The sequence below is a fragment of the Mastomys coucha genome, unplaced genomic scaffold (genome assembly GCF_008632895.1).
Source record: "Mastomys coucha isolate ucsf_1 unplaced genomic scaffold, UCSF_Mcou_1 pScaffold12, whole genome shotgun sequence".
Lineage (NCBI taxonomy): Eukaryota > Metazoa > Chordata > Mammalia > Rodentia > Muridae > Mastomys > Mastomys coucha.
This window is the reverse complement of record NW_022196894.1, coordinates 33,036,841-33,062,238: the sequence shown is the minus strand read 5'-3', so window position 1 is coordinate 33,062,238 and position 25,398 is coordinate 33,036,841. Positions and strand designations below refer to the sequence as shown.

Sequence of the window (25,398 nt, the reverse complement as noted above, 5' to 3'; positions counted from 1 at the left end):
ACTCTGTAGACCAGGCTGGCCTTGAACTCAGAAATCTACCTGCCTCTGCCCGCCCCCCAAGTGCTGGGATTAAAGGCGTGCACCACCACTGCTTGGCTGTGAAAGCTTTTATTTCAAAAGTACTATTTTTTTCCCTAATACTTGGCAACTTAAACATAGAGTTTATGGCTACTAGAGAGATTCCTGCACTGAGGAAAGCTATTTAATGGGGGAAGTAACTACAAGGGATAAGATGACTTTTTATGTGTGATGGTATAATTGAAGAATGAAAATAATATATGTAATATTATTATCATGTCATTTAAAATTGTTTGCTATATATTTTGTCATTTAGCTTGGAATGCTGAGAAAGAGAGAAAGGAAGAGAGAGAGAGAGAGAGAGAGAGAGAGAGAGAGAGAGAGAGAGAGAGAGAAAATATATGTGTGTGTGTGTGTGTGTGTGTGTGTGTGGTGTCTTAAATAATTGTTCCAAGTAATTCTTGGCTAATTGTATTCCAGGCTCTCAGAAGTCAAGGACCTTGTCTTTGACATTAAACCTTGCATAGTGACATGCTAGACCACAGGTGTTCTGTGATCTGCTGAGAAGGAACATCATCTTTTACTGTGTATTCATATAGTGCAAAAGGCCGTCAGTACTTAATTGGTTATATGTTAAGTTTGACATGTATCTTAAATTATATGTAGGAAAAGTTTTATGTCCAAAATCACTCATTTAGGAGTCATTAATGGTGACATCTGCTAGAATTAGCTTTTTAACAAAGTGATTAGAAAGAGCAGAGCCCTGGTCCAGAAGTTGTGTGTCTTTCAGTCTCACTCTAGATACCCTTGATCATCAAAGGACTAAGTTCCTAATGTCTGTACTGGGGAGAAGACCAAAGGAAGTTTGGTTGAGTTTCTTGGCCAGAAGAAAGGTGAGGCTAGACTGTTAGAACTAAAGCCCAGAAACGGAGAGGAATTAAAACTTAAAAAAAAAAAAAAAAAAAAAAAAAAAAAAAAAAAAAAAAAAAAAAAAGAAAAGAAAATTGTAGGGAGTTGGGGAGATGGCTTAATGGTTAAGAGTACCCACCCATAACTCCAGTTCCAGGTGATCTGATGCCTTCTTCTGACCTCTGTGCTAACCACACACACATGATGCACACATATACATGCAGACAAAATACACATGTTAATTTTGTTTTTAATTGACAAGATATGGTGGCATATGCTTGTTATTCTAGGATCAGCAGGCTAAGGCCAGAAGGTCTTGGCTATATGACTAACCTGGGCTACAAAGAGTTCAAGGTTCTGTCTCAAAAAGGATGTGGTGGCGCATGCCTTTTAATCTCAGCACAGGGTAGGGTGGGGTCTGTGGGAAGAAGCAATAGCAGGCAGATCTCTGTGAGTTTGAGGCTAGCTTGGTTTACATCGTGAATTCTAGGATAGTCAGGGCTGAGAGGGGTAGAGGGAAGGAGGAGGAGAGAGAAGAGAGAGATAGAAGAGAGGAAGGAGGAAGAGAGAGAAGGAAAATGTAAATTAAAAAATGATACTCACTGGGGGCTGGAGAGGTGGCACTTGTTACATAGTTATGAGGACCAGAGTTTGGAACCTAGCATCTACATTATAAGCCCTGCATCCCCAAAATACCTGTAACTCCAATTGTGAGGGAAATGACTCCCTTTTCTGGCCTCTTTGTTGCATAGACGTGCACACCTGAACACGTGTACATAGACTCATATAGACACATACAAACACAAATAAATCTTAAAAAAATTATACTCAGTGGACTGAGGGTGTAGCTGAAACTCTAGATATGATCAGTACCACATAAACCAGGTATTCAGGGAGGTAAAAACAGGAAGATTAGAAGTTCAGTCATTCCCAGCTGCATAGGAGTTTAAGGATAACCTGGGATATGGGAGAACCTGTCTTTTAAAAAAATCAAAAACAAAAAATCAAAAACATTATGCTTAAGTTAGAGAAAAGAGAATTTATCCATTGACATTGCACATACACACATGTACTAACAATGATGAAGAGTGCATAATCATGACTGCAGATCTGAATAGTCATCTGTGGGTACTCACTGCAGTACCCCGCCTCCAATGCTACCATTGATGGCCTCTGAGAACATCCCTGGTTTCGGATATGTTGAAAAGTAGATGTTTTCTGTGTTTTTGTCAGTGACTCACTGAGACTTTGCCTTGTGTAGATACTGCTGGGCTGTGAACAAGTGAATGGTGCCTATGTGGCTCTCTTTCATCTGTTAATCTGTTGAGTACTTATTATGTACTAGACCCAATGTTTCAGGAGCTAAGAGTACAATGGTGAGCAATCCATTGATCATCCCTGCTGTCCTAGAGTACAGCTCTCAGTGAGCGAGACATTGCAGAATGCAAATCTATAAATGTACACTTATAGCGTGAGCTAGTTAATGGATAATAACAGCTGCTATGCTCTGACCATAGGGTGGCTTCACTTTAGATCAGTAGTTCTCAACCTTCCCAATGCTGTGACCCTTCAATACAGTTCCTCATATTGGGTCACCTCATGGGTGACCCCCAACCATAAAATTATTTGATACTTTATAACTGTAATTTTGCTACTCATAGGTTGAGGACCACTGTTTTAAATCATGCATTCTGCAAAGGCTTTTAAGAATAGGTGGGTGAAAAAAAAAAGAATAGGTGGGTGAGGAGACTTTAGCCACTTCAGATTTGAAGTACAGGGGGAGTGAAGAAGATAGTGTTCTGGAATCTTCTTGGGATGGGATTGACTGGGCTGGGAGTAGGTTGACATCCTTAAAGCTCTGAAACAGCCCTCTGTGGCTGGTATGCAAAGAGGGAAGAAGAGAGTTGCAGAAGATGAAGTGGACAAATTGGAAAGGTTTCCTGGCATGAGGACAGACAGACAGACAGACAGACAGACAGACAGACAGACACACACACACACACACACACACACACACACACACACACACACACACACACACATGTTCTAAAGTCCTTAAGTCTCATTACTCTTTATGTAGGTGGGAAAAATCAAAACAAAACAAACCCGTCCGACTGATCTGTGACTGAGAACAAGTGAAAAAATGGATATAATGAAAGTTGATGTGTTGTTGAAAGATTATAGACTCTGGAGCGAAATGTTTATCCCAGTCTTTGTCATGCTGAGGTTCAAATGCAGGGCTTTAAATATGCTAGACAAGTGTTCTACAAGCTGAGCTATATCTGCAGCTGCACCATTTCTACTTCTTAATCATGTGGCCTTGGGTTAGTTACTTGACCTCTCTGAGACTCTTCATTTGCAGAATGGATCTAGCAGTAGCCTTCTGTTGTGAGGGTGAATTAAAAGAATTATGCAGAATATTTAGGAGAGGTCTCAGCTCCACTGGAGCAGTCAGTAAATGTACTTACTGTTGTTTCTGTTGCTGCTCATACCTTCGTCTTCCTCAAAGCATGGTGTCTGTATATAGGCCATGAACCAAGTGAGACTGGTGGGTGCAGACAGCATACTTGTAATGATGTTAGAGTGTTTGTTAAGTAGTTTTCAGTGAGATGGTAAGAATCTCTGTCTGGCCTTACAATGATTGAAAAAGTAATTATTACTCTTATTATAAATGTAGATTAACAGAGCTGCCATGTACTGTTAGGACGCTGTTTTTCATTTCATAGAAAGAATTATAAAGCTAAATTTACTCTGACTGTAGAATGCTTTATAGCCATTTCAGAGAGTATCATACAAACAGATGACATCCTGAAAATGCCAGCATGTAATCTTTAAAAACAAAAATAGGGTTTTCTGTATTTCTCATTTACATTTTCCAATTAAATTTAGCACAAACAAGATTTGCCATAAACTATGCAGTAGTTGTCTGTGGTTTGTTGAGCTATTCATGAAGAGACAAGTACAACAAAACTGATGTAATACCACAAATGTGGTCCCAAAATTTTTCAGCCACATTATTAGATGATAATGAAATAACTTGCGCCTCACTAGTTGGGAGTTCTAAATGGATGGAAGCCAATTACTCACCGTGTCCAAGTTCTTCAAACTATTGTGGAGTTTATCCAAATACTAATGACAAGGCAAAGAGTTTTGACAGTGACATAGTATTTTTAGACAAGAAATCACTTGAGAAAATACATTTTAGACTGTTCTTTGTGGCACCTATTTGTAATCTCAGCACTTGGGAATCTGAGACAGGAGGATCAGAAGTCTGAGGCTACTCTGAGCTTATAAATTCAAGACCAGCTCAAGGCCAGTTTGGTCTATGTAGCTAGAGCATCCAAATTCAGAGCCCACCCTCCACTCCATCCTATCAAAAGGACAAAAACAACATATATTGACCTTTGGCTAAAATACTAAGTTTTAGAAAAATTCCATATGCTATATAGTTAGTTTTTTAATGATTCTTAAGAAGACATATAGTTGCCTTTGTGAACATAATATATCTAAGTGTAGAAAACAGAAATGTTTAATATAACAATAAATATTTCAGTTTCTTCTTCTTGTTCCTCCTCTTCACAAAATGTTCTAACATTAATTTTATGTCCTACTCATAAGTTACAGCCTTAGAAATTTTTTTAAAAGTGACTATTTACCAAGTAGAATTTTAGAATTTAGAAAGGAGTTTCAGGTTCCTATAATAAGTTGAGTCCAGTTTTACTACAAGTGTGAACTACACTATAAAAGATACAAAGAGAGTTAGGAATATGGCTTGCCCAAGGGGAGGAAAATCGAGTGCCTATGGATAGAGGAGGCAATAAGAGAATTGAATTAAAATTTAAAAATTGAATCATGTGAACATACTTACTCCAAGTTAAATGGAAAGAAGTTCTGGGTGCTGGAGAGATGGCTTACCAGTTAAGAGTGCTTGTTGCCACACAACCTTGATGACTAGTGTTTGAATTCTAGCACCCACATAACAATCCAGGTGTCCTACACATGCCTGGAATCCCAGCTCCAAGAAGGGTGGAGACAAGAGGCTTGCTGAGCCTTGCTGACTTCCAGTGACTCTGTCTCAGAGGAGTAAGTGGAAAGTGATAGAGGAGGACTTTGACATCTTCTGGCCTCTGAATATGCACAGTGATGTGCAACACACACACACACACACACACACACACACACACGAGAGGGAGGGAGAGAGAGAGAGACAGAGAGACAGAGAGGGAGAGAGGGAGAACAAGCAAGAGAGGGGGAGGGAGGGAGAGAGAGAGCGAGAGCGCTAAATTCTTTATATTATTAGAAAAAGTGCATTAGTACGGACCAGGCTGGCAGTACAGATTGCTGTGATTAGTAGTATGTAGCACACAAGTGGGAGCCATAGCCCGGATGTTGTATTGATTTCCTGTTCCTGGTCTATACCATCTGTGTGATCAGTACAATAAAAGGATACTTAGGTGACTCATTCAACAGTTAATTTGTGGAGGGTTGGCCTTTAAGCTGCTTGGATGTTTATGTATGTGTGTGCTTTTCCCCTTTCTTTCTGCTCCATAGTGAGTTCTAGAGGCATACACATCCACAACTTTGGATGGTGTTATATGTTGGTTTCTTTAAAGTTATTGCTGGACTATATAATAAATGTTAATATCTTCATTGCTACTGTAGCTGCAGTTTATAGTGTACAGAATCAGTCTTGTGAAACAATGAATTACCTTGATTTGAAATTTTAAAACCAATGTTTTTTACACTGTAGTTTTATTAGCTCTCTGGGAGTGAGCTACATGATGTTGTGCAGTGAGAATTATCCAAATGTTCTCGCCTTCTCTTTCCTGGATGAGCTTCAGAAGGAGTTCATTACTACTTATAACATGATGAAGACAAATACTGCTGTCAGACCATACTGTTTCATTGAATTTGGTAAGGACCTGGTTTTGTTTGTTTGTTTGTTTGTTTGTTTTATTCTTTGTACTTTTTAAATTACCCTGTCTCCAGTCAAATTTTCATCTAATATTGGGGAGTAAGGGAGAAACTTCTGCAGCCTTCATTTTGATAGAATAATTGGCAAAAGATCTATAGTTCTTAATTTAGATGTCTATTAAGACAAAAATGTGTTTGTGTTGTGGAGATTGTGATTATTAGTCCAAAGAATGAATCCCAGAGGACGCATTTTCAAAGAGAAATTTACTCTGTTTTGTGCTTATGTGCTAATCTTTTATAGTCTGTTTAATGTAGAACAGGGGTTGCCAAATGCTTGCTAGAGAAGATCAGAGAGTACATATTTCAGATTTTAAAGGACTTCTCGTCTCTGCCACAAATACTCAGCTCTGATATTGCAGCTTGGAAGCAGCCACGGGCAATACATAAATGAGTGAGCATAGTTATTGTCTAATAAAACTTTATTTACAAAAACAGCAGTTTAGATTTGGCCTATGGGCAGTAGTTTGCTAAATCAGAAATGCCTGGCCAAAGTTATGGATTTCTTTCTATAGAAAGAAGGGAAATAGTAAAAATAAAATTCTGCTTAGAAGATATTTAGGAAATCTCTTTTATTGATTCTTTTAAACTTATTCTTCAGAACATACTGTCTTAATGGTGTAAGAAATAAGAAAATATTTATAAAGCACATTGCTTTGTAGTGTAATTTGTATATAATTACAGCTGATAATAGATTGAATATTTTGTGAGATAAGGATATAAAAATTAAGGCAATGGTTGACAATTAAAGCTGTTTTCTTTTTGTTTTTTGTAGTTCCTTGAAGTCTATGCTGAGGTAGGCAGGCTCTAGTTCTAGTAACTTAATGCTGAGGTAGGTAGGCTCTAGTTCTAGTAACTTAATGCTAGGCCTTACTACTTAGAGTAGAACTGATGACTCCATGATAGAGCAGCCTGTTCAACAGAAATAATATTGGAAGTCCCAGGACAAACGGAATAGTTTTGAATAACAAATTTAACTTCATGAAATTTATGTCCATAGACATCCCACTCTCAAATGATTTAATTAACAAATGACTGCAAGAAAATTTATTTTTATTTTACATAGATAACTTCATTCAGAGGACCAAGCAGCGATATAATAATCCCAGGTCTCTTTCAACAAAGATAAATCTGTCTGACATGCAGATGGAAATCAAGCTGAGGCCCCCTTATCAAATCCCAATGTATGAGCTGGGATCAGCCAATGGAGTCACATCTGCATTTTCTGTTGACTATAAAGGTGCTGGTAAGATTTCTTCCGGTGAGTTCTGGATCTCAATTATTCTATTACATTTTTTAAAGATAACAGAGGAATGCTTGAAAATGAATTGCTTTACTCTAATGTTTTAAATCAGCTACATGAGAAAATATGGAAGTTCAAAGCAACCCATTTTCCCAGTTGTTATAGAGTAGGCTATTGAAGACATGACTTCTGGAAAGTACTTTCAAGTGACAGTCTCAGAAAATTTCTTTGCTAAGAAAGCATTTGATTTCTTTGTAAACATTTTTAGGGATGTGGGCCTGAGAAGTACTTCCCATCCTATCAAATGGCTGTGTTTAGTATAGGCATCTTTCTTACATGTAACTGTAAAGGTTGCGGTGCTGTCTATGCAGTCTCCCCTCCCGAAGAAAGTACACGGGGTTCAACAGACTTTTCCTTAGAATGGGACCCTCAGTGTTTTTCTGTGGCTTAAGGTGATGCCTGCTTCCATATAGCACCTGCTAGTGTGTCTTAGAGTCTGTACCTCCTTAGCTGAGACATAGCACTTATGTGCTTCTTGCCTAATGTTTTCATCTTCAGTTTCTTAAGACTTTTTTGTCATTTTGACATCTTCTGTGGTGGTTTGAATATACTTGGCCCAGGGAGTGGCACTATTAGGAGGTGTGTCCTTGTTGGAGAAAGTGTTTTGTGGGTGGGCTTTGAGACCCTTTTCCTACCTGCCTGAAAGTCAGTCTTCTAGAGGCCTTCAGATGAAGATGTAGAACTCTCAGCGCTCCCTGCACCATGCCTGCCTGTATATTGCCATGCTCCTGCCTTGATGATAATAGACTGAACCTCTGAACCTGTAAGCCAGCCTCAATTAAATGTTGTCCTTTATAAGAGCTGCCTTGGTCATGGTGTCTCTTCATAGCAACAGAAACCCTAAGACAGAAGTCAGTACCAGGAACTAGGGAATTGCCATGATAGGCCCTGCCATGCTTTTGTTTAGAGAAATGTGGATTTTGGGATTTGAGGATGCAGTGGGGCTTAATGGGCCATCCTAGTAGGAATATAGAAGACATTGGTGCTGAGGATAATTTGAACTGTGCAGACCTGGTCCAAGATGTTCCCGTGGAGGTTAGAATTGCAGTGTGTGGCCTAGACTGTTCTTGTGGGATTTTGGTGAAGAGTGTGGCTGCTTTTTACTGTTGTCTGAAGAGTCTGCCTGAGGCTAAGGTAAAGAGATTTCCAGGAAATTGCTTTGACAAAGGAAGTTTCAAAACATTCTGGTATAAATTCTGATGTATGGTTACTAAAGTTCACTCTTTGAAAAGCATTTGGATGAAAATGAGCAAGTTGAAAAAGGAAAAATATAAAATGTGTAGTTTAAAGAATAAAGGGGCACCAGGAGGTAGAATGGAGTTGAATCCTGTGTTCAAGGAGATTAAAGGAGTGGTGAGTTGGGGCAAGATTTCACTCAGCTAAGCTTACTGTTTATGCTTTTGCACCTAAACAAGGAATAGTTATGTCTAGATGTTATTATTACCTAGTTATTATTTTCATTTGGACTTTTAATCTGGAAACGAACTACAGTCCAGAAATGGAGTGTGCGATTGTGATATAAATCTTGAGGCTTGAAGACTCAGGATTTTGAGCCGGCTCTTGAAAAATAGTGATCATGAAAAAGCTTTGGTCCAGGCATAGTGGTACAGGCCTTTACTTCCAGGAGACAAAGGCAAGCAGATCTGAGTTCAAGGCCAGCCTAAGACAGATTAAGTTCCAGGTTTAAAAAAAAAAAAAGGCTTAGATTCAGGCATGGTGGTACATGTCTTTAATCCTAGCATTCAGGAGACAGAGCCATGCAGATCTCTTGAGTTCAATGTCAATCTACAGAGCAGGTTCCAGGACAGCCAAGCTCCAGTTCCAGCAAGCCTCAGAACTGGACAGCTTCAATCATGTGGCTCTGGTTTTATAGTCAGAATAGAAGGGACTACTGGGACAATCGATGCTGTTTAGCTGGAGCTAAGAAATTAGCAGTAATGAAGAAGAGGCCAGCATCACTGAGGTGACATCTTCTGGGAAGTGTTTTCTGAGAGCACAAAGAACCTGTGTTCCAGAGATAGGCAAGGTTGTACCTCAAGCTGCAGCTGGACTTGGTAATGTGTAAGAGTCACCCAGGTGGTACTGGTTTTGATAGCATGAAGTGGTCAATGAGAGCAGCTGAGGCTTAGCACTATAAGAGGCCATGGATGGCCATTGGTGAAGGTGCAGCCTCAGTTGAAATTGAAACCTAGGACTGAAGGGGTCATGCAAAGAAGTTGAGGCTTGACATCATTAAGGGAGTCTGTTGGTGAAGCCACAGCAGAAGACTCCAGCGAATTGAGTATGTCATTATCATGGGATGGATGATCACTAAGAACAGCAGCAGCAGTGGAATGGAGTCAACCAGAGCCTAGAGTGCTAAGAAGTGATCCAATCCCCTTTGAGGAGCCCAGAAGATAATGTGTGGATCCCAGACATTGGAAAAAAAAGCTGTGAAAGTGCCTTGGATACCCTAAGATGTTAGAGATGCCAGAGCCTTGAGATACCTTCTAAGGAAAGCTGCTATTAGGGAGTGGGACCAGGTAAGGAGAAAGAATTGTGTTGCAGTCAACAAAGGAAAGGACTTGGAGATCTGAAGAAAACTTTGACATCCGACATGGAGATGCAGAGCTTGGAGTTTTTCCAGCTGGTTTTTGGTCTTGCTTTGGACCAGTATTTTCTCACTATGATGTTTTGGAATGAATGGTACTTTGGATGGTAATATATATCATGAGATGTTGGAGGTATGTGATCTGCTTTTTTTATTTTGATTTTATAAGGGGTCATAGTTAAATGATTGGATGAATCTCAGAAGAGACTTTGCACTTTTAACATTGTTGAGACTGTTATAGACTATGGGACTTTTGAAGTTGTATTACATTATGGCCAGGTATGACCTCCATAGACTCATGTGTTTGAACAAGCCTGTGGAGGCCAGGGAGTGGAATGTGGTGGTTTGAATGTTAGGAGGTATGGCCTTCATGGAGGAAGTCTGTCACTTTGGAGGTGGGCTTTGAGACCCTTCGCCTAGTTGCCTAGACGTCAGTCTTCTTCTAGCAGCCATCGATCGAGATGTAGAACTCTCAGCTCCTCCTGCACCATGCCTGCCTGGACGCTGCCATGCTCTTGCCTTAATAATAATGGACTGAACCTCTGAACCTGTAATCTAGCCTCAATTATATGTTGCCATTTATGAAAGTTGCTTTGGTCATGATGTATCTTCATAGCAATGAAAACCCTAACTAAGACATTCCCTATCCCTGTAATGCTTTAATTTCATTTGTTAGTATTCTTCAAATGTAGACTGAATATGATTTGATTATGCAAATATGAGAGAGGGAAAATATTTCACTTAAATAATTCAAGTCAGTCACTAAACAAATCAGTAAAAATAAAATGATATTTGAATTTCAAAGGAAAGAATAGATCATTCCATTTGTGAGTTGCCTTTTCTGTAGAAAATCTTTTTTTTTAATCTTTTTTTTTAAATGTCTATTTATTTCATGTATGTGGGTACACTGTCGCTGTCTTCAGACACGCCAGAAGAGGACGTCAGATCTCTTTTTACGGATGGTTGTGAGCCACCATGTGGTTGCTGGGATTTGAACTCAGGACCTTGGGAAGAGCAGTCAGTGCTCTTAACAGCTGAGCCATCTCTCTAGCCCTCTGTAGAAAATCTTAACGATACTTCTAGAAAAGTATTAAAACGGGTGCATGGGTTCAGAGCAGCTGCATAACAGCATCAGTATCTAAGAATTCTGTGCTGGACACTGGCAGTAAGCAATCTGAAGAGGAAATGGAAATTCCATGTATCGAAAACTAACAAGATAATTTTTGAAAAAAGTTAAGGAAGACAAAAATTTATGGAAAGCAGACCACGTTTGTAGATTAGCAGACAATCTTGTTAAGATGACTGTACTCCCAAGTAGACGGAGGCTCAGCATACTGTCAGCTGGGCTTTTTTAAAATAGAAATTGACAAGTTGATTCTAGAATTCATATAGAAATACAAGAAAAGTATATATGCATATATATACATATATATGCAAAATAAAAAATCTTGGAAAAGCTAGAGACTCAAACCTCTAAACATATTGCTAAGTTATAGTAATCAGTATGGGGTGGTTCTGCTGAAAGACTAGACCTGTAGATCAGGGTTGTAGAATTGAGAGGACAGAAGTAAACTCTGAGTGTGGCCAGCTCATTCTTGACAAGGATTCTAGAATAGTGGGAGAAGATCATACAGTGTGGACAGCAAGGTCCTGTGTGTAAAAGACGGAAGTTAGACATAGCCATACGCACACCCTTAACTCGGGGTAAAGCCCTCACTGTAAATTCTTAGTTGAAAACACAGGTGTGGCTCTTCTTGATCTTCTATTAGGTTTGTCAGATTTGATTTTAAAAACCACTCTACAGCCGGGCGGTGGTGGCGTATGCCTTTAATCCCAGCACTTGGGAGGCAGAGGCAGGTGGATTTCTGAGTTCGAGGCCAGCCTGGTCTACAAAGTGAGTTCCAGGACAGCCAGGGCTACTCAGAGAAACCCTGTCTCGAAAAACCAAAAAAAATAAAAAACCACTCTGCAAAAAGACAAAATATACAAGATGGAATTTAAAACTTACTCTTCCATGAACACAAGAGTAAAAAGACAGCCCACAGAATGAGAGGAAGGATTTATAAATCATATATGTATAAGAGATGAATATTTAAGTAACTTGTCATTCAATAAGAAGGAAGTATTGGATATACTATTTTATTTTCTTCTATTTTATTTTCTTGGCACAAAACTAGTCAAAATGGGACTGAAGAGATGCTCAACATTTAAGAGTACTGGTTGCACTTCAGAGGGCCTGGATTTGATCCCCAACAACCACATGGTGGCTCACAAGCATCTGTAACTCAAGTATCCAGTGGATCTGACCCATGGGTACCTGGCATGTAAATGGCACACAGAGAAACACGCAGACAAAACACCTGTACACATAACTTTAATTTAAATTAAAAGATATTTGTTTAGTATATATTCAAAGGACTCAAGAAGACTTAAAAGACAGCAGCACAGCCTGAGGTACAGACCCTATAGAGAGTCTGAGGAGAGGACAGACCATCTGAGATTGTCAGATGCTTTGACTATATTGTTCATACAATATTTTAAATTTGTTTTCTGGCAAATTACATTGATGGCTTTTTTGTTGTGAAACAAATCTCTCAATTCTATGATAAATTCTACATGGCCATGATGTGTTATGCTTTTTATATGCTATCAGGTCTTACTGAAGGAGTTGGTTTCTAGTTTTCCTTTTTTATAATGGCCATGTTTGACTTTACTATCTGTGCACAGCTGACATGAAAAAGTACACTGGAGGGGTTTCCTGCCTCTTCTACATTTTTTTGGAAAATATTTTGTAGGACATAGCAATAAACCCTCAAATACTTTTGTCTGGGGAAGATTCAAATCTGTTCTTTCCTAGGGCCAGGGCTGCTCAGCTTTTCTATTTCTTCTCAGTGAGCCTTTGCAGCTTTTTAAAAAAATGGAATCTGTTTATTTTTTTCAGGTTTTTGATTTTTGATGTACAATACATATTTCTTTACACCTTTATTTTTCATAGAATTACAATTATTTCTTTCTCATTTCTTTTTTCTTTTTCTTTTTTTTTTTTGGTTTTTCGAGACAGGGTTTCTCTGTGTAGCCCTAGCTGTCCTGGAACTCACTCTGTAGACCAGGCTGGCCTCGAACTCAGAAATCCTCCTGCCTCTGCCTTCCAAGCACTGGGATTAAAGGTGTGCGCCACTACCGCTCAGCTGTCTTTCTCATTTCTAATACTGGTAATTTTTTTCTTTTGCTCTTTTCTCCTAATATATAAAAATTGATCACTTTTATTGATTTCTTTAAGAATTTTACTTTTATTGATGTTTTATTTTCTATTTTATCAACATGTTCTGCTTATTGCTTCCCATCTTCTGCTTACCTTGGGCTTCTGTGCTCTTACTTTCTGAGATTCGGAGCGGTTTATTTGAGATCTTTTTTTTTTTTTTTAATATTTATTTATTTATTTATTTATTTATTTATTTATTTATTTATTTATTTATTATATGTAAGTACACTGTAGCTGTCTTCAGACACTCCAGAAGAGAGCATCAGATCTCATTACGGATGGTTGTGAGCCACCATGTGGTTGCTGGGATTTGAACTCAGGACCTTTGGAAGAGCAGTCAGTGCTCTTAACCACTGAGCCATCTCTCCAGCCCCGAGATCTTCTTTTCTAATATGAGCACTTACTGCTCTATGTCTCATTCTCACTAGCAGTTTAGCTACATCCTCTAGATTTTAGCATACTGTATTTTCCTTTCAGTCTGCTTAAAATACTTTTAAAATTCCCTTTTGATTTCTCTTTTGATTCTTGAGTTATCTACAAAAATATTATGTAGTTTTATTTAGACATTTTCAAGTGCCTATTGATTTTTAATAACATTGTGTTGAATGGACAAATTTTATTTGACTTGAGTATTTTTAAATTTATGTGACTTGATATATTCCCTAGAAAATATCCTGTCTTCGTCATTCTTTTCTGCTTCCTGCTGTTGCTAGTATGGCTCCTTAAAACTTCATAAGTCACTTAGATCATGGTGCCTGAGATTGTTGAAATCTGTTCTATCTTTTCTAATTTGCTGTCTCCTTCAAACCATTCTCTGAGAAATGGGTATTGCAATTTCTGCACTTCTGAATTTATATGTTTCTCATTTTCGGGTGATCAGTTTTGATATTACATATTTTTTTCAGATTTAATTCTTTATTTTATGTGTGTGAGTATTTTGCCTGAATGAATGTCTGTGCACCACATGTATATTTGTTGTTTACAGACAGGAGTGTTGGATTCCCTAGAACTGGAGTCATGGACGGTTGTACGCCTCCGTGTGGGTGCTGCAATTTGAATCTCCATCCTATGCAAGAGCAACAAATTCCCTTAACCACTGAGCCCTCTCTCTAGCCTTCTGTATTATGTATTTTAAAGCATGTGATTTGTACTCTTGATGCGTTGATTCTTTCATCATTTTGGATGAAAGAATTCTTTTGGAGTTCTTAGGAATATATTATGCTTTATAATATAGATATTATATTAAAATTAGTATTAGATCTGTTGTCTTTTTCTTTGTGTCCTTCTGTTCTAAATGGTGTTTTAATGCCCTTTTATTGGGAACCCTAAAGGTCTAGTGAGGAGCATCAGGTATTTGAAGGGCATCAGAATCTCTGACATCATGCTTGTATTTGATGCTGTCTGCACTCAGCAGGGTATCAGTCACCATGGTGCAGCCATTACTTTCTACAGTGACTGCTGACATGTTCATTTGTTCATTCCTCTTTGTTTTGATTTATTTTTCCTACCTAAGGCAATACTTTCACATATTTGATAAATTTGAGAAGCACATCAGGAAATGCTATACTGCCAGCTTTCTTTTTCCCAATAACCTTCTGGTCTACCTGGATGAGAGTTGGGCTTATAAAAATCACAGTGAAGAAATACCTTAATTGTGTCTATTTTTAAAACCAGTCTTACAGATTAACAAGCAAGCCTGGTAGACTGTTTTTAGTCATCATTTAACCAGAAGTAGTTCTCTGATTTTGTGTATCTGCATGGTCTTAGACTTCCTTTTAATGATCATATTAACAACTTACAAGCTCAGGTCTTATCTTAAGCTATGTCAGAGCACACTGGCTGAATATTATTGCTTGTGGCTGCAACATATTTATTTTCTTTAAATAACTGTTCTGCAGTTGTTCCTCATGTTTTTAGTAATGTGTGTAATTGTCCTCCTTTAGAGGTCAACTGTTCACATGTGTGGAACTTGCTTGCTTTTAGGATGATAAATGTCTTTTCTCCTTTTCCCTTAGTGTCAGTGCAGGTGAGGGTGGGTGGTTTAGCAGTGTGTAACTAGCATGCTACATATAGTTGTGTGTGGGAGGGTTGTTAAGTTTTGTTTTTATAGATCTTATTTAATACTATCCATTAGCTCTTATGCCTGGGTAGTGCCCCAAATCTTTAATTTTTAAGTAAGATAGAAAATATGACTCAGTGGAGTCTTTTTTCTTTTCCTTCCTTCCTTTCATTTTCTTTTCTTTCTTTTACTTCTTTGTTTTTTGAGAGTACAGATCTGGATGGAATTTGTAGAGGCATGTTGCTTGCTATTAGAGTGACTAAGTTAAATCTCTATTATTATTTTCTCACTGCAAGCTAATTGAAGAAATATACTTCAGTATGCCTCCCTCCTCCCCCAGCACCGGAACCCTCACAGCAAGCCCGCCTGAGACGCTGGCTGCTCTGCTGCTTCTGGGGTTGCTGTGGCATTTCAGAGCTTGTCAGGGCATTGGGTGGCTGAGGAAATTTCCCCTAAACTTTAAAGCAAATGTGGGTTTTTCTTTTTCTTGTTTGTTTGTTTGCAAGCCCCTTCCTTCCCCCTATTTTGCATTTTTATCTTTTTTTTTTCCTTTGGTTTTTCGAGACAGGGTTTCTCTGTATAGTCCTGGCTGTCCTGGAACTCACTCTGTAGACCAGGCTGGCCTCGAACTCAGAAGTCCACCTGCCTCTGCCTCCCAAGTGCTGGGATTAAAGGCGTGCGCCACCACCGCCCGGCTGGATTTTTATCTTTAAAACCTTAAATGTTACTAGTGCTGGCCTCAGACATTACAGGCTGAAGAGGCAGTGTTAAAGTTCTAAACCTAACAGCTTCTGAATGTATTGCTGTGGTCCACAGAGAAGGCTGAGGAAGCAGCAAGTCTCTTTGGACTTTAAAATTGTTCCTATGCACCTATTTTATTTTTGTTTAATCAAATAGTTTAATAAACTAGTTTTTAATCAACTTGTTTAATAAACTAGTTTTTTTCCCCATGGGATGAGAAATCAAAGTGGTGTTTTCATAGTTGTCATTTGGTTGCATCCTTTAAAAAAATCCAATTTATATATAATCTTGGCTTTTTAAAAATTAGGTATTTAATTCATTTACAATTAATGTCATTATTGGAATCATTGGGTGTTAATCTATCATTTTTGGCTATTTTCTTTTTTCTTTTTATTTATGTGTCTCTTAATCTATGTTCACATGTATGTGATACAGAGTCCAGAAGAGGGTGTCAGATTCCTAGGAACTGGAGTTATAGACAGTTAGTGAGCTACTATGGGTGGATGCTGGGGGCTAGGCTAGGACCCTGGGATGAGCCTTAGCTAGTACTAATTGCTGAGTCATCTCTTGTAGGTTTCCTTTTGTCACGTCTTGTTTTGATTACCTTTGTCTCTAGCTGCCTTCATCTTTGAAATTTATTTTCTGTTCTTTGCTGGCTCATTATCCATATCTCTTTCATTTGTTTTCATGATTATTTTTGTCTTTATAGTGTATAACTATTATTTCACTGTGGGTAAAGTTAAGGTCTACCATGAATAACAAGCTAAGAACCAGTTTTTAAAGTGGAAACAGTTCCTCGCCAAAAGACCATGTTACTGTTTCATACCCAGAGTCTTTTCGTAGTATTTTGTCTGGGTTTCAGAGCATCATTCCTGCCTTCCAGAGTTATTTTGCACAGCACTGCATTGTACCCATGAGTGTCTTGTAGTATACTCTATCTATATCCTCTGTTTTTCTGGGCCCTCAACTCCTGTCATTCAGTAAACTGTGATTCAATAAATGTGCAGAAATGTAGTAATGTCTTTGAAATGTTAAAAAAAAACGCATACTAATCAGTAGTGAATCTTTTATTAGTGGTGTCAGTTGCCTGGTGCATAAACTTGATTCTTACTACCAACGTATTCCAGATGTTTGACCACCAGCAACTGAGGTGATGCTCTCCTATAATTGTAGTTATTTTTATTGTCTAGCATACATGTGTCTTAAGGCATCTATCCGATCTGTTTTTCAAGTACTATCATCATTAGATTAATAATGTATATAATGTTCTGTGGGGTATTAAAACACTAGACCCCTGTACGCCAAGGGCCAGGAAACTTTTTCTATAAAAGGCTACATCCTACATATTTTAGATTTCTAAAGGTTACATAGGCTCTGATGTATCTCTGCTGGTATAGTGCATAAACAGAGTTTAGTCATAGATGCTATTTAAAAGGCTAAGTGCTCTGAATTGGCTTATGGGCCATAGTTTAATCAACCCCTGATGTAAACTAAGCTGATGACAACATGGTTATGTACTGCTAGGTAGAAGCAGAATATTTCTGATTTCTTCCATTTATGAGGACAAAGAAAAAAGCTTACCAAATTACTGTCTAGTAGATAGCTAAGATAATGAGTTAATGAGTGCTAGTTATGAGAGATCATATCCAGAAAAGCACTTGCAGGGTTGGGCTGTAACTTAGTTCATAACTTATTTGACTCCTGAGCCTGAGCCCTGAGTTCAGACCCAGAACCAAATAAACCAGAAGTGGAGGTAGGGGTGGTCAGAATTTCAGTGTCATCTTCAGCTACAAAGTGAAAACTTTGTAGCGAAACTTATAAAAAAAAAAAAAAGTGTCATTCTTCAAGATAGCCATTGTGGAGATCCAAGCAGGAATGTTACATGAAAAACAACATTTTGGTTTGTTGTTTTCTTTTAATTTAATTCTATTATTTTTTAAAAATACATATGGTTGTTTTACCTGCATGTATGTTTGTGTTTCTTATGTATGCCTGGTATGTGAGGAGGCCAGAAGAGAGTGTTGGAGCTTCTGGAACTCTGGTTACAGATCATGTGAGCTGCCATGTGGGTGCATGGTGGGAATTAACCCCTAGTCCTCTGCAAGAGCAGCCAGTTCTTAACCCTAAGCCATCTCTCCTGCCCAGAAATCACCGTTTAATTGGGATCACCACCATGGGTTTTAAGTCTTAGATGGTAACACTAGTCATAGCAGTTACCTCAGGGCATTAGTCTTGGTGGTGTTCGGATGGAGAAGCTCCAAGTCTCCATTGGCCTGCTCTCCTCTGAGAATCCTGACTCTATGGGTCCAGCAGTAACCCTAGCTTAGGATATCTGACCTTTAATATGTACTCAGGATTTAGGGTAATAGTCTTAATTTGAGGTGGGCTTCCAACTTGACCTACCAAAAGGTAGACTGTTAGAAATTCTTTGTACTACTGACTTCTAGAAGTTCTCTTTGACTACGCTGGCATGCTGAGTCATTAAACATCAGACACTAGAGGAAAGTGAGAAGAAGCTGGAATTGTTTTAGCAAAGAATGACTTAAAACTAGAGCTTACTTTAAAATTAACCTTAAAATTATTTTAATTCAGACTAAGTCTACATAATATTTTCTGTAGTCCTCAGGATAAAATACAGTTGGATTTTTTGTCTGTCTGTTTGTTTTATGGGGGAGAGAGAACCTCTAACTACAATTATATGGTTTTCAAGCTTTCCCCCTACTTTGTTACACTACTTTAAAAACAGTTCTTGACTTTTTTTTTTGAAACCTTTTGATCCTTTCTTCCTATGTCTGGCATGAATATTGTTACCTTGCCATATTTATTTTTTGAAGTATGACCATGATGGAGTGAGTTGGTGGAGTACGTGGGTCTTGTTAAATGGAGTAGTAAATCCTACCTTTTCTTTGTCTTGTTAAATGTTTTATTATGGAAATTTTCAGATATAAATTTATAAATATTGGAAGCAGTGTTTCTGGATCAGAGGATTAATTGCATGCTTAAGTCTTTAAGGAACTGATAGTTTTTGAAGTATTTATACCATCTTACAGTTCCACAAGTAATTGTTATAACTTAGAGCTGACACAAAATAACCTTCAGAATGAGCTTTATTAGGAGAACCTCACAACCATGGTCAGCCATAATGCAACCTTGAAGTGGGGTCAGGGAGGGCAGACTGATTTTCCTTTAAATCCTGAGAGGAGTTTCCTTAGGAGAGATAACTGCTATGTATAACATGACCAGGGTCCTGAAGGGAGAAATACACTCTTCTGTTCCAAGAACAACTTTCTGACTCTTAGAGGTTTTTAGGAGAGTGGGTAAGCTTCAGACCACATGATCTAGCTGGGCCTAGTGTTGTTGTAAGCAGGCACTAGGTAGGACCATAGACTTACTCCACAACTGGAAGGGAAGGGCTGCAAGGCTATAACATAGCTTCCTTGTCAACTCTCTGTCTAGGAGAGAGGCAGCTCAAGGGTCTTTGAGCTAACAGCAGACCACTTCTCCACACCCATATCATTATTTAATATTACTGGCCTTTTAAAATTTATATTCTGATTCTACTTTTTCTTTTAAAAAAGTATAAAATTCCTTCAGTTTCTGACATCTCTGTAATCTTCATCTGTTTTGAAAGTTTTGTAGACAACTTATCAGTTGGCAGAAAATACTCTATTTTGGCCAAATCTTTTCTGTGAGTTATTATACTAAATATTGTGGAGGCATTTTATAAAGATAACAAACACTTTCAAGAAGGGAATAAGAATTATTATTTAATAAAAAAAAATTACAAGGCTGACCAGGAATTGTAGATAGCTAATGCCTGCAATGCTAGCGATCAGGAGCCTGAGTCAGAGGAATGATAAGTTTGAAGGTAGTTTGAACAACATGGTGAATTCCTATTTCAAAGAATGGTTGGGAGACAGGGGAAGAAAAGGAAAGAAAGTTAGTATTCTATGTTGTACGTAGGGAGTAAGTATGTCCACATAAAGGGAGCTGTCCTAAAGTGTCCTTATCTTCAGAGCCTGTTCCTCCAGGTGTTGACCTTCCTCAGTGACTGTACCTTGTGCGCTCTGTCTGATATGGGGCAGAGGTGCTGTGGTTTAGTCCACTGTCTTTGCGGACTAGTGATGGCTTCTCTGGTTTCCTTTTTTCTTTTATGTTTAAGCCTCCCTGACCTGTCTCATTATACTTATGTTCAGGTCTTCCTTTTCCTATACACGTTGTGTGAAGAGAATGACTCTCTCAACCTTGTTCTGTGTAAGCCTTCTGTGCGTCTGCTGTAACTGCACACACATACCTGGGCTCAGCATTACCAGGTACTTCACTTCTTACAGTCTGAACTTCACCTCCCCTTCCCTCCTGAAACTGCCTTATAATATCAGCAAACATCTCTTGAACAATAGATTGGGTACTATTTAATTTTTATATGTTTCTTGGCCCGTCTTTAGGTACCATTAGCCACATATTCCTTCTGGAAGTCCTTCCCCCCTTCTAGTTGTCTTTGGTTACCTGCATATATCTTATTCTCCCACATATGTCTTCCCCAATTCGTGAGAGTAGCAAAATGAAAAAGCTGTTGAGGAGATGCTACCTGGCTTCATGATATGCCTGTACAGCCCTCATTCGTTATAGAGTAGGTATAGTCTATACCTACTAGTGCCTGGCATGGTGCCAAACTGAAATGTGCTTCAGACTTTTTTGGTTTACAGTGTATCTAGAATCCGTCTCACAGAAGTAACAAATAGCACATAGAATAATACTTTACCATGTGGTTAAATACCTTGCTTGCTTATCAGACTGGGAAATTGCCTTCTGTGGGCCATTTGCAGAATGAAGTTTGCTTGAAAACTCTTCTTAGAAAACAAGCCACAGGTCCCAGGAAAGGGGTGAAGATAAAGCAGGGAAATGAACACATTAGGAATTGTTGCCCACAGTAAATTGGCACAGTGCCAACCTACCTTTGTGCGCAGTGCTTGCCTTATCTTCATTAAAAGAGGCTTAGCACTTGCTTTTACCTTTTAAAAATATCTTTGGTCATTTTGAAATGGTTCACAAATAGTATACTTTTATTATAAAATATATGTTCTAAGGCCAAAAAAGCAAGTGTTAGGAACTTAATAATTTATATTGGCTTGTTCATTTCTTAAATATATTGCCATCAACATGAAAATGGTAGTGATTTTTTTTTTTTGACCATACCTTACTTACCGGGTAAGGCTAGAATTTTCACTGTTTGGGTTTCGGGTTTTTTGTTGTTGTTGTTGTTGTTGCTTCCATTTTTGGTGAGGTACCTTGTTTCCTATGGAAGTGTGACTTGGTAATCATTCAGTTATTAGTTGATTTTATTCCTGAATCCCATTTGCTTTCTCTGAGGGAGAACTAAGGACAGAGATACTGTGAGACAGGACTGGCTGTGACTTTCTCAACTGCTGAAACACCATGGGATCAGTACTGTACAGCGACATTTGGTTTTCTATTTTTATAGGAGAATCTAAAGGGAATTTATTGAAAGTCCAGACATGGGCACAGAAGGAATTATGAAATGTTATTTTAGATTAGTAGTTTCTGCTGAACCTGAAGAATACACCATGAGATGTGGGTTTTAGGTTTTTTTTTATTAACTCTTTGGGGAATCTTTTCTGCTATGATGGCTGAATATAATTTGCAAAGATCTGAGCTTTTCCTTTATTATGTTCTGCCTCATTAGCTTCATTGTTGGGCCTTTACACTTCAGTGGTTTAAATAAAGTAATAAAAATGTGCTTCTGTTGTTCTCTCTTTGCCAGTGTCCCTTTTGAAGTCTACTGATTATGTATTTAGTTACGTTTTCATTTAGGCACAATTATAAAGCCTAATAACTATAAAATGATCATGAAGAGAATTGATTGTATAACAGAATATTTTACTCTGTTGAAGCCTGAAAATTAAGGAATGCCTTTGTAAAGATGAAGTGGTCAATATTAGCTTGGGTGGTTTTGGTTTGGGCTTGTTTTAGTCACTCTTCTTCAAAAGACCAAGGGCGACCAGTCTTTGCAGCTGTAAGACTGCATCCTTAAAAGTGTTTTCTAAACATTTTCAGAAAACACAGTTTTGTATTTATTCTCCAAGCAAAGTTATCTTTTGCAAATATTTGTACCACATTGCAAATTGTACATATATTTGGGCAGTAGTTTTTTTTCCTAAGTGATTTACTGACAGATATGAGTACTCTGTATAGCAAGCACCCTTTTACCTCAAATAGAAGTTAGAAGTGTCTACTAAAATGTAGAAAAGCAATGTTAGTTCCATTTGACTTTAGAATGGAACTTTTTATGTTGCCAGACATTTTGCATTTTAGAAAAATATTTAAGCTTGATATTGTGGCACACAATTTTAATCTACCACACAGAGGCAGGTAGATCCCTGAGTTGAAGCCAGCCTGGTCTACAGATCAAGTTCCAAGACAGCCAGTGCTACACAGAAAGCCTTTGCCTACACACATTGTTTAACTACTGTTTAATTTCTAAGATACATTGTTTAAAGTTATTTACATTTGACTCATTTAAGTTGAGCAATTTTCTGTCCACATAAGCTCAGCTAACAAGAGATACAGGTATTCATTTCTAACCATTCCTTTTCTTTTTCAGCCCATCAGCGACTAGAACCAGCAACTCTGTCAGGGATTGTGGCGTTTATCCTTAGTCTTTTATGTGGAGCCCTGAATTTAATTCGAGGCTTTCATGCCATAGAAAGCCTCCTGCAGGTACCGTGCTATTTTTTGCAGTTTCTGGTGACTGGGCCTATGCACTCGACTTGTTACAGAATTGATTTGAATTAGATTAGGTCTTAGTGCAAGTTCCAAGTCCAAGTCCAAGAATACTTATACCAGACCTTCTCTACTTTCTTCAAAAGCATGACCTCAGAGCCAAGCCTTGTGGACATGTCTGTAATCGTGGCCCTTGGGAGGCTGAAGCAGGAGGGTTACAGATTTAGGGTCAGCTGAAACCACACAGTGAGTTCCAGGCCAGCTTGGGTTATACAATGAGACCCTGTCTCAAAACAAACACAAACACACACACACACACCCCTCCAGAGTACTTCTGGTTGGCACATCCTTTATTATCCATTGTTGACAGGCACTGTGAGAGCATCAAGCTTTGTAGCATGGACCCTGAATTCTCACAACTTAAAAGTTGAATTAGATAGGCAAAGGAGTCTAGGTGTAATAACTAAGTTCTTAGAGCCAGGAGGGAAGAGATACTGTGATTCAGGAGAGCTGAGGAGAGAGGGTGAGCTGGTTTTGGAAGGAGCAAGAGCCCAGAGAAAGGTGGGAGCGGGAAGATAGTTTGTATGGACACAGCTTGTTTCAGTAAGCTCTGCTGCTGTTACTTTTGGCCTTTTAAAACCTGAGTTGCCTATTTATGGGCAGGGCCATAAATAATCTGGTTTCTTCAGATTCTTTATTGTCCAGGGTAGTTTCTTCCAAGGCCTTTAGCTACCAGACTATCTAACCTATTCTTTTCCTGTACTTTCTAAAATCTCCTTTCTTAAAAGTCCAGCACATTTGAGATCACACAGTTGTCCTTTCCTTTGTTTCCATTCCCTTTCTACCAAGAGTTCTTGACACTATTCATTATAAATCAAATCAATCTCTCTCTCTCTCTCTCTCTCTCTCTCTCTCTCTCTCTCTCTCTCCCTCCTTCCCTCCCTCTCTCTCTTTCCCTTTCCCTTTCTCTCTCTCTCTCTCTCTCTCTCTCTCTTTCTCTCTCTCTTTCTCTCTCTCTCTGTATATATGTTCTCCAGCATTAAGTTCAATATACTGTTTATAAAAATCTGCTCACCTTGCTAGGTTCATGGTACCATTCTACAGGTCCTCTATGTTCAGCCACCTAAAACCAACAGAAAGCAGATGATATCATGGGTCTTGACATCATGGGAATGCATAGGGCTTCCCCTTGTCAATTTCTCTTCTAAACAGTTCCTCACAGGCAAAGCCCCCGCCCCCTCTCAGTCATTAGATGTTGGCTGTCATCCCTCTACCTTCTTGTCTTACTCCCTGCCCTGCTAGGTTGGATTTATTCCAGTTTTCAGCCAATTAGACAAGCTGCCAACAAGAAAAAATGGGCAATTTTGAAACTGCAGAGTGAAAAAGCTAATAAAATAGCCTTTAAAATGTCTTATAGATGTAATAATAAGAAAAAAAAAGGTGGAGTAAGTGTAAAAAAAGTTAACTTTCTAGATAGAGTAGTCCTAGGCAGAGAAAGGCTTTACTGTCACAAAGCCTTGTTTACATCCTGACTGAAGCTGTGGCTCAGATCTTAGCACCTGTAAGTCAAAAGTGCCTATAAGGTGCTATTCTGGCTCGGCCTGTTAAGGGAAATGTAGATTTCCCTCATACATGTTATCATGTCCTTCCTCGTCCAGCATTGATTCTTTTCCTTCTTCCTCTTCTGGTTCATAACTGAAGAACTAAAGGAAGCTTTTGTGTACTGCAGCCTTTCATGCTTTTGAAATGCTGCAACTGACTTCAGCGTTCCTTCATTGCTAATTGTGTTTTCCCTCTAATCGGTAATACACTTGTCTGATTGTCCCGAGACAGTTTTAAGTTTCAGAAGCACAATCAGATCCAACTATTTGCTACTTACATGTAGTTGACTCTTTGTTCTGAGATTTCTCAGCTTGTTAATATTTTTAAAAGACAACTTTATAAACTATCTTTCTTGGACATAGATGCAGAGATTTTTAGCAATATATTAAACCAAATCTAGTAGTGAATAAAAATAATTTTATAAGAACCAAGTGGGATTTATTCCAAGTGTGCAATGCTGATTTAATATTTGAAATCAATTACTGCTATCACTGCAACAGTCTAAAGGAGAAAGAATAATCATATGATCACATCAGTAGATGGAGAAAGGAATTTGACAAAATCCAGAAAAATCTTCATTCATCATAAAAACAAAAAGCAAGACAAAAAAATATTCAAACTATAACAACAAAGGGAGAATAAAAAACAGAAACAGTTTGGAGCAAACCAGGAGTAGAGGGAAATTTCTTCACCTTAATAAGGAAAATCCATTCCAAATCTCAAGCAACTAACATCTTTAATACAAGAAACTAGACAGCCTTTCTCCTAAGATTGAAACAGGGTAAAGATTCCTCCACTTAACTCTGCTGTGTGAGTCCTGTGTACTGGAAATCCTAACTGATGCAATAAAATAAAAAAAGGAAAAAATATGGAAGGAAGAAATAAGTTTGCAGTTGGCACGATTAGCTATATAATGACTCCCAAGACCCAAGTAGAAGCTCCTGGAGCTCTTAAGTGATTATAGTTGCATGACAGAATAGGAGATTGGACTGTACAGACATTATTTAAATTCCAGCAACAATTGAAATGTAAAAGTTCTAAAAAAGAGTTTTTTTGTCTTGTTTTTTGTTTTTATGATGAATGAAGATTTTTCTGGATTTTGTCAAATTCCTTTCTCCATCTACTGATGTGATCATATGATTATTCTTTCTCCTTTAGACTGTTGCAGTGATAGCAGTAATTGATTTCAAATATTAAATCAG

At 38.2% G+C, this 25,398-nt stretch overlaps 1 protein-coding gene across 2 annotated transcripts in view; it reads left to right on the top strand.

Annotated features, from left to right (window-relative positions):
* Positions 1 to 25,398, top strand: part of Sec22a (SEC22 homolog A, vesicle trafficking protein) — a 49,970-nt gene that overhangs the window by 10,842 nt on the left and 13,730 nt on the right. For both annotated transcript variants that reach the window (XM_031363772.1, XM_031363771.1), the window contains exons 3-5: positions 5,678 to 5,841; positions 6,965 to 7,159; positions 22,476 to 22,591. In XM_031363772.1, the coding sequence (XP_031219632.1) occupies positions 5,678 to 5,841; positions 6,965 to 7,159; positions 22,476 to 22,591 (475 nt within the window). The remainder of the gene's footprint in view (positions 1 to 5,677; positions 5,842 to 6,964; positions 7,160 to 22,475; positions 22,592 to 25,398) is intronic.